We start from the raw sequence: 10,000 nt of genomic DNA on the forward strand, positions 1-10,000 counted from the left end.
CTGACAGTACTCGGTGACCTCGAGAAACAGAGATCTATGTGAAAAATCGCCGGAATTCTCCTTTAATATGGTTGGGAGCTGTGCCCATTATACCCTCCATTATGTCATATAATTATGTATTGAATAGGCAAGGACATAATCATGCACTGTCCTCAGTCAGGTCTAATATGAACTGTTATAACAGCTTGCATAAAAATTACTACAGCCAGTGTACATCCTCAAAACACAAAATATTACGAGGGCAGTCTCGAGGGCTGAAGATAAAGCTAAAATTATTGTACACCTAGATATCTGTTACAAAACAACAGTACGAAGCATCAGTCGTGACTTATATCAGTGTTTTCCATACATTGACTTATTTGTGGCGGCCCACCACAATATCAACATTGACCACCACACAATGATTTTCCTGGTTGTACTAAATTGTGCTTAAATCTGGTTAGAATTATAACCACACTGCAATAATTTGTTAAAAAACTGTTGTATTCATGTTAATTCTGCAAACCTACCACCACAAATAGAATTCAATTCTGTGGGAAACACTGGATATGGTTATGTTAGGTATGATGGGGGACTCAAGTCACAGTGAACATGAACAGCAGATTGCTAAATATTAATCATGACTGTGAAAGTGGTTTGGCATACTGCATATTTTGAACATGAGTTCCAAGGAAGAATTCCAGTACTGAGAAGTGTTATGACTGATCCTTGTTCAGAGAGACAGAACAATGTTTTTTTTTTTCTTCAAAGGAAAACGGTTGCGAGTTCTTGTGTCTTGCAGACTAGATTTGTTATGTTTCAGAGGTGCCACTCTGTAGCTGACAGCTGTAAATGACTGCTTTACAAAAACAGTCATTAACTGTGTGTGTGTGTGTGTGTGTGTGTGTGTGTGTGTATGAGAGAGAGCGAGAGAGAGAGATCAGATGATGAAGACCAGAAAGAGAGAGTGGGAGAGGGAAGGAGGGAGGGAGGGAGAAAGAGAGAGGGAGGGAGGGAGGGAGAGAGGGAAAAAGAGAGAGAGAGGGAAAGAGGGAGGGAGAGAGAGTAAGGTAGATGTTTAACATCCATTTATTGGATCAGTCCTCAAACCATGACATTATGACACCCCTGATACGTACACAACACCTTTCATACATAAATACATTCATACATAAAACACCTTATACCTTATAGAGAGAGAGAGATAAAGAGAGAGAGAGAGAGATAAAGAGAGAGAGAGTGAGTTTGAGTGAATAAATAAATGAGTTTTTGGTGTGAATTTTCCACTCGACTTACCTCCTCTGGGCACCCATAATCTAACCACTCCTGCCTGTGGCGATCTATACCATCTGAACACCTGCAATAGGATTTACAACACACACACACACACACACACACACACACACACACACACACACACGCACACACACACACACAGTGATGAGGTGCATGGGAATGTCACCACAGTAGCAGTTAGGCAAAGTAGGCTGGCCTTCACACCTTTGTAGGGTATTACACCACCCACAGTCTGTGGTCAGTTTGGACGTCAAGCAGAGCTCACAGGAGGTGTGCTGCAAACAGGCTGAAAGGCAAGACAAGGCAGTTTTGTTTGTATACTCATAAACATGAACATAATGGTGAACAGGAACACAATCAAGAAAGAATGAAAATGTAAACACAAACAGACCTTGACGATAAATAAATAAATAAATAAATAAATAAATACCTTCCTCTCTATCCTGACTATCCTTCTTCTCCCTCACTGGACTTCGCTTGAACTGTTATTCTATTTTATGTGAGTTGTACTTATTGCTGCACTAACAGTATCCTAGCGGCACTGTACCTTTATCACACCTTTATTGTACCTATGTTTGTAAATCGCTTTAGGATCAAATCATCAGCTAAATGACTACATGTAAAATGACTAAATGTAAAAAGCCTATATGTACTATGAATCGTCCATTCCTATTATAACAAAACATTTGCCACCAACAGACCTATAAATATATATAAGGCCTAATATGGACCACTCACTCCCACTCTAAACAAAACTTTTAACACCAACAGACTATTAACATATGAATGGACATCACTGTACATAATAATGAAGAACTGACGCCATTTATAACTGATCTTACTGTCTTTCAGAAATTAGATTGCTTCATCACATTCTTATGCATATAGACATTTAAAGACATCCTGATCTGTCATTATAGAAAAAATAAACTATAATAATGGTTATAGAAAGAAGGAAGTGCATTTGTAGTGTGTGCTTTGGCAACACTGTTTATGTTTAAATGATCATGCCAATTCACTGAATTCAACTCACTGGGAAGCGGTGTGAACCGAAAGGCCGAATGATTGATGATCTTCGTGGTGTCGATCTCCACTCGGTGGTACTCGTATATGGTTCTGCGCTTTGTGTCTGTATGAGAAACAGGCAAAAACAAGTTCTGAATCCTGGGATTTGGATACAGTTACTATGGATAGGATACATAGGCATAAAATATGGGGGGAGGGGGGGGGGTGTAACCGCCTCAATAATCTATACCGGAGGGTTGTAACCACCCCCCACACACACCCAATAAGCTGTTATAGAGCATGATGAAGTGGGACTCGATGTTCAACTTAAAGTTACAAGCCCTTCATGGGACAGCTGACACATCATAAAATAAATACCGACTCTGATGTGCCATGTGTTTGGGGTGAATTTATAATTGGCCAACCACAACAAAGTATGCATGTGGATTCTATCAGCCAACACAAACGCAAAGCCAGATTATTCTCAGTCTCTCCCTTAAGTCTGTGATCTCTCCAAATAGACGTATTTGTTAAGTTCTTAGTCTTGTGGTAATGCAGCTAATCTGTGCCGCCTTATCATAGATTTAGAAATTCATCTAATTGATTCACTTTAACTGAACTACTGAAACGTCTGCACTCTCATCCTGAGCTAGTAGTATTTATTGTAGCAGTAATAATTGTTACCTAAGGTCTCCTTTGCAAGGTAGTTTGAATGTTATTCCTCATCTTGTTGTTGCTTTGGATAAAAGCATCTGCTATGTGCATAAATTAAAATGAATAAATGTTAAACTGAATTATTGCTAGTTTTGTCTACATTAAGCTGTCATTAAGCTATTGTGGACTATGGTGGACTGGGGGACTATTGTGGACTGTGGGGAACTATTGGGGACTGTGGGGGACTATTGTGGACTGTAGGGGACTATTGTGGACTATGGGGGACTATTGTGGACTCTGGTGGACTGTGAGGGACTATTGTGGACTCTGGTGGACTGTGGGGGACTATGGTGGACTCTAGTGGACTGTGGGGGACTATTGTGGACTGTGGGGGACTATTGTGGACTCTGGTGGACTGTGGGGGACTATTGTGGACTGTGGGGGACTATTGTGGACTCTGGTGGACTGTGAGGGACTATTGTGGACTCTGGGGGACTGTAGGGGACTATTGTGGACTATGGGGGACTGTGGTGGACTATGGTGGACTAAATTAATAAATGTGAAAAATCTTTCTAGTGTTGTGTACATTAACCTGTCTGTGGTGATGGAGTACAGTGGCCCACTGACCTGGAGACTGTGGTGAGGAGGGGAGAGCCATGAAGGCATCAGACAGGCCCACCTTCACAGGGTGCTCCGTGGAGTTGATCTGCTCCACACCCAAAGGAACCTAAGGAGGAGGAGGTGGGGAGAGGAGGAGGTGAGGAGAGGAGGAGGAGGTGAACAGAGGAGGAGGAGGTGGATGTGGGTTGGGGGGTATCAGGGGTGGGTATGGGGGTATCAGGGGTGGGTATGAGGGGGGGGGGTATCAGGGGTTGTATCAGGGGTGGGTATGAGGGTTTGTATCAGAGGTGGGTATCAGGGGTTGTATCAGGGGTGGGTATGAGGGGGGGTATCAGGGGTGGATGGGGATGGTGTTGGGAAGAAAAGAGGGAGATATGGCATGGAGGGTGCAGTGGAGAAATAGGAAAATAGAGAAGAGAAATTAATGGAAACAGAAAACTGATCATTCAGAGCAGACATGACCATTTCACCATTTCGCCTCAACTCTCCATCATAATTGTGACATAATAACCTTCATAAACGTGTCATGGCAGATGCAGTCTGTGATTGGTCAATATGGTAGTGTTGATGCGCAGTAACATGGTAGAGTCATAGTACCATTAATAGTGAATGTTATTAAAGCTTTTACAAGATATGTCAGCTAAAACACTCTTAGAACACGTTCATATCAGTAGTATAATAATGTGTTATAAAGTGTTTATTGTAATTCCATATGAGAGACATTTCTGTAAAATGGGTTCAAGCAATCATTTGATGAGGCCTATCATCAGTGAATCTTGATTTAACTCTGTGGATCCTAATTGAAAAGGCAAGCAAAAGGCAACATTGTAAACATTGTGCATGAACTACAGTTACCATGTGGCATGTGGGGAGCATTGAGGTTTTGACTATGGTGTTAAATTAACAAACTGATGTCGCCTAGATGTTACATTAGCTTTGGTTAAAGCTTAAGACTTTGCACGTTGCCCGTCATTCAAACTGGGGCCCTGCAGGTCTTACATCTCTGTAGCCGAAGACGATGGTGCCGTTGCTGAAAAGGGCGGTCTGGAAGGTGAACGGTCCGGCAGCCTCTCGGCCCTGAATCCGGACTTTATCCCATTGGACCACAAACACGTCACCTTAAGGTCAACAGTAAGAGGTCAAAGGTCATCCTGGGCCAGGTGTACGAGTACAGTACAATAGCAGATATCATCTGACAAAGGAAATTTCAATCTTCCGGTGGGAAAAATGCAGTGGCAGTGGGGTCTGAGACTTAAGCATTGGACGCTAGTTTTTTTAACTCTTAAAATTAATGTGTTGAAAACGACACAAATTGCGTTGTTTTTAACACATCTCTGTGGCCAGATAGGGACAACACAATTTGTGTTGTTTCCTTTTTTATTTGTTACACAATAGTTGAAAACGACACAACTTGCGTTGTTTTTTAACACATCTCTGTGGCCAGATAGGGACAACACATTCATTTTAAGAGTGTATGGAAGAAGTGGCTATTTTGTGAAACCTGTCGAGTCTATTTCAATTAGACTTTACTATCTTCCCCACTGCTTGGTAAATTATGACGGCACCCACTAAGGTCTAAAATGAAAAAAATATACTTTGACAGGCACGTCACAGTTCATCTCTATATACGGGAAAAAGATGACTGTTCCAGAGTGAAACACTTGACCCAAGCTAAAGCTAGTTAGCCGTTACATTTTTGTCAATGGGAAAACTGCTAAGATTGCTATATCCTCCTGTAAGAAAATCAATAGCCAATCTCTCCATTCATTGCTCACTCACTCACATTACTAGCTCAGGTGATAAACTGCTCTGCCTCGCTTCTTTCTGTGTCAGCTTGTTGCTTGTTGTAGCATCACTGTTCAGATCCAGTGAACTTAAAGCTAGTGCTAAGAGTACTATAAGAAGACCATTAAAGAATGCTCTCTTCTCTCTCGCTCTCTCTTTCTCTCCCTCTCTCTCTATTTTATTCTATCTCTTCGCCCATCCTTCCGTTATCGGAATACCCACCATTGTCCATGTAGCGTACGGTGGAGTTTTTGGAGAAACTGGGGTCAAAGTTCGCCATGAGCGGGGCAATGTACTGGGTGGCCGTCAACATACGGTGTGTGATCTCTCCAGTGAAAATGAACCCTGGAATAAAGGTCAGAGATCAAATTATTTGTTCCAGTTGGCTTTAACATTCACATTCACCCATCTCTTGCCGTACCCAGTGGTGTAATTCTTTAACTTGATTGAAGTGTTGTAATTCTAAGTGTTACTGTAAAAATGCAGTGTAATACGTCATTAACATAATAACAGTGAAGTAATTTAATAACTTTGTAGGAATTTATTCACTTGATTGAAGTGGCAGTTTCTGGATTTCATAAAGTTGTAGCATCTTCCAAACAAATGTGTTATTATGGAAAGCACATTTCAAATCAGAGACATGTGTTAACTGTTTTGAATTTGTAACAGGCAGCAAAATTGCCATAAAACAGTATTCAAAATAACAAAGCAACTTCACAGAACCTCCACCCAAACACTGTCTCAGACGCCAGCAAACAGTTTTCCCCCCCTGCATAACTATGTATGCGTCCAATTCATCTTATCCATAATGGATAGGATTGGATTTGTTTCTGCATTCAATCCACTCCATGTTTCTGTCATTTGATCCATTTTAAACGCATTTGCAGCTCACGCAGGGAATTTCTAATTCACCATTCCGCTTTATCAGACGGCTGAGGCGGGATCAGATTTGGCAGTCCGACTGTCCTATTTCAGATTCCGTCCTGTGCCGACACCCCGGGTGAAATCGAATGAGAAGCCACTGATCCAGGGCTCTGGCTCCCTAGTCTTTGTCCTCATTAAAGGACAACTGTGACAAGCCTGCGGTGTGGAGATGGATATGGGAGACTTTGGCTGCATAGCAGAAAACGGAAAGAAAGACAGAGACAGAGGGAGTGTGTGTGTGTGTGTGTGTGTGTGTCAATGGGAGACAAAGAGTGTGCATATGAGAAGATGTGATGTACGTGTGTGTGTGTACGTGCTTGTGTGTCTGGAAGAGAGTGAAACACACAGAGAAAGAGAGAGAGAGATTGTATGTGTGTGTACATGTGTGTGTGTGTGTGTGTGTAAGTGTGTGTACGTGTATCTATGTGTATGTATGTCTGTTGTGAGTGTGTGTGTGTGTGTGTGTGTGTGTGTGTGTGTGTGTGTGTGTGTGTGTGTGTGTGTGATGTGTATGAGCCTGTGTTTGTATGTCTGTGGTGTGTGTGTGTCTGTATGTCTGTGGTGTGTGTGTGTGTGTGTGTGTGTATGTGATGTGTATGTGCCTGTGTCTGTGGTGTGTGTGTGTGTGTGTGTGTGTGTGTGTGTGTGTGTGTGTGTGTGTGTGTGCGTGTGTGTGTGTGTGTGTGTGTATGAGTAGGTGGGGGGGTAACCAGCCTTTGGGGGCTGCATTGATCATGTGAGAGCTGAGGAGGACAGAAGGAGGCCAGGGTCAGTGCTGAGGTGCCCGGCTGTACACACACACACACACACACACACACAAACACACACACACACCGTCGACAGCAGGAGCCTGGCTGGAGGACCGGGCATCTCTCTCTCTCTCTCTCTCTCTCTCTCCAGGAGGTCTCTCATTCTTTCTCTTTCCCTCTCTCGGCTCTCTCTCTCTCTCTCCCCCTCTGTCTCTTTCTTTCTCTCTCTCTCTCTTTCTCTCCCCCCTCTGTCTCTCATTCTTTCTCTTTCCCTCTCGTTCTCTCTCTCTCTCTCTCCCCCCTCTGTCTCTTTCTTTCTCTCTCTCTCTCCCCTCTCTCTCTCTCTCTCCCCTCTGTCTCTTTCTTTCTCTCTCTCTCTCTCCCCTCTCTCTCTCTCTCTCTCCCCTCTCTCTCTCTTTCTCTCCCCCCTCTGTCTCTCATTCTTTCTCTTTCCCTCTCGTTCTCTCTCTCTCTCTCTCCCCCCTCTGTCTCTTTCTTTCTCTCTCTCTCTCTCTCCCCCCTCTGTCTCTTTCTTTCTCTCTCTCTCTCTACGCGCTTTCAGACATACGTGTAAGACCGGAGGTTCTGCCGATGTTAAACGGTGGGGCCGTATATCTGAACGACATAACCGGTCATATGGAAGTCCGAATTTACCCGGTGTTTATACTACCCCCCCCCCAGTATTTCCTCCGGACATTATGTAAATGTGCTGTGTCTGAACGAGGAGTAGAACATGCGGTTAAAATTCACACCTAGTGAGAGGGCGTGTTGGTGACGTTTCTTTTCGCAAGGTCCATGTGGTTAGATCTGACTTAAATGCCAGTGTTATATGATGGAGTGGCATAGTGCTGTCCAGAAAATCTCCGACCTGGAAAGATGCAGACATCACGGAGCTACTGTCCATGAGGGCATACAACATTTTGATAGAACACATGAAGGGAACGTTAGAGACACGTTAGCCTCCAACTGCATGGCAAGGACAAACGAATTCAGAAGACTGAATCATCATAAGCAGAAGGCGCTGAAAAGGCAGTAGCCTACAGCGACGTCGTTGACGACAATAACAGGAGTATTTAATAAATTGTTAGCCAACACGGTTTTCTGTTCATTGATAGCCTTCATGACCTGCTGAGCTCGCTGATATTTGCTGAGCATATATGCCTAGAGAAAATGAAAACGAATAAAACCCAACTTGTTCCAAGCTCCTTACGTAAATGCGACACATGGGGAGAGGATGCTTTTGGAAAAAATAAACCATGAAAAAACGAACAACTTCACTGTTATTAATGTTAGTATTTTGTTTGTTGCTTAAAAACATTGTATGATCTTGAAGTCTTGAGTTAGCCTACTGAATTGGCTGGTAGCCTACCATAAAGTTTGTGCATGCTCTCTCTCCAACGCAAAACCAGATTTGGGGTTCTATAGCTAATTCTGGTACATAACGTTGAAAACAGATAAATGTGTTTATTTGAAGCACACATACAAATACTGTAGGCTAGGTTAATTTCAAGTGCGCACTTACGTGACTAGCCTACTTCAAGTATTAGCCTATGCACAATAGATTTCTCTTTTTTAGCCTACATAATGCATAGGCTACACTTTGTAAACAAAAAGCAGCTGTGACAGGCAGCGGCCACATATATTCTAAGGCCATATCTCGTGATCTTGTGAACTCTACAAGCCCCCACCCCTCACTGACAACCACACGGAGATTCTGTAATGTGCGTGTATGTCGTTCACACATACGTCCGTATAAGGTCTGTATTACTGTAGGTCCCATGGTTAGAATCATATCTGAATCATCCGAAGGGTAGGACCTCCGTTTGACAAACCTCCTCATATACTCCGGAGGTTATATCTGAAAGCGCTTTTTCTCTCTCTTTCTCTCTCTTTATCTCCCTCTCTCTCTCTCCCTCTCTCCCCTCTCTCTCTCTCTCTCCCCCCTCTGTCTCTTTCTTTCCCTCTCTCTCTCTCTCTCTCTCTCTCCCCCTCTCTCTCTAAGACGTTAAATGTATGAATGTATTTATGTTAGGGCTGTTAAAATAACTGATTAATTTCGATTAATTAATTTGAGAAAAAATAACTGATTAAAAAAAAATTAACGCAGATTAATCGATTCCGTATAACCTTTGACCCCAAGCCGTTGTAGTCAGTAACCATTAGACTGTAAAATGAAGGAGGGAGAAAAAAATGTGCTGACGAGATCATTGATTGGAACATTTACTTTTAAACAACGGCCTGAGAAAAATAAAGTGTTGATTAAAATAAAGTCCTCTGGAATGTCTGCAGCAAGGAATTTGCATATCACCGGAGTTCATCAACTCTAAAGTCGCACATCAATGCAAAGAAATAGTGTTGACATTGAGGGAAGTGTTAATTTATTTTCATTGTGTCCCCTAGGTTATATCTGTGGCCTGAAAGCATAGGTCATATCTTATTATGGCCATTATTAAAATAATAATAAGAGTTTTTGAACTTTAATGTCACTAATGCTGATTATTCAATGATTTATTTGAATTTAAAAATGTCAAATACTTTCACAGCAAAAATTATATATGCGATTAATTTAGATTAATTAATCACAGAGTATGTAATTAATTAGATAAAAAAAATTAATCGATTGACAGCCCTAATTTATGTATGTATGAAAAGTCTTGTGTATGTATCAGGTGTGTCATAATTCCACCTATCTCTCTGTCCTTTCCTCTTTACCTCGCTCTTTCTTTCTCTCTCTCTTTCTATCTCTTCCTCCCTCCCTCCCTCCCCCTCTTTTTCTCTCCCTTCCTCTTCCTCTTTCTCTCTCCCTCCCTCTTTCCCCTCTCTCTCTCTCTCTCTCTCTCTCTCTCTCTCTGGTCTTCATCATCTGATCTATGGGCCACTGCCTCGACTCTGACAGAACGCAGCCCGGACTGGAAGAGACTTGAGAGATGGCACCTCTGAAGTGTCCCAGTTTTCACCTCAAACACACTATTTCATGTCCTCAGTGA

General features: G+C 42.5%; 1 protein-coding gene across 3 annotated transcripts in view; it reads right to left on the reverse strand.

The window, feature by feature from the left end:
- Positions 1-10,000, reverse strand: part of plxdc1 (plexin domain containing 1) — a 68,751-nt gene that overhangs the window by 7,001 nt on the left and 51,750 nt on the right. For all 3 annotated transcript variants that reach the window (XM_048233867.1, XM_048233866.1, XM_048233865.1), the window contains exons 5-10: positions 5,563-5,685; positions 4,555-4,673; positions 3,562-3,661; positions 2,309-2,404; positions 1,480-1,561; positions 1,276-1,336 (exon numbers count right to left, since the gene is read on the reverse strand). In XM_048233867.1, the coding sequence (XP_048089824.1) occupies positions 1,276-1,336; positions 1,480-1,561; positions 2,309-2,404; positions 3,562-3,661; positions 4,555-4,673; positions 5,563-5,685 (581 nt within the window). The remainder of the gene's footprint in view (positions 1-1,275; positions 1,337-1,479; positions 1,562-2,308; positions 2,405-3,561; positions 3,662-4,554; positions 4,674-5,562; positions 5,686-10,000) is intronic.

Source organism: Alosa alosa, chromosome 22, assembly GCF_017589495.1.
Source record: "Alosa alosa isolate M-15738 ecotype Scorff River chromosome 22, AALO_Geno_1.1, whole genome shotgun sequence".
Taxonomy (NCBI): domain Eukaryota; kingdom Metazoa; phylum Chordata; class Actinopteri; order Clupeiformes; family Clupeidae; genus Alosa; species Alosa alosa.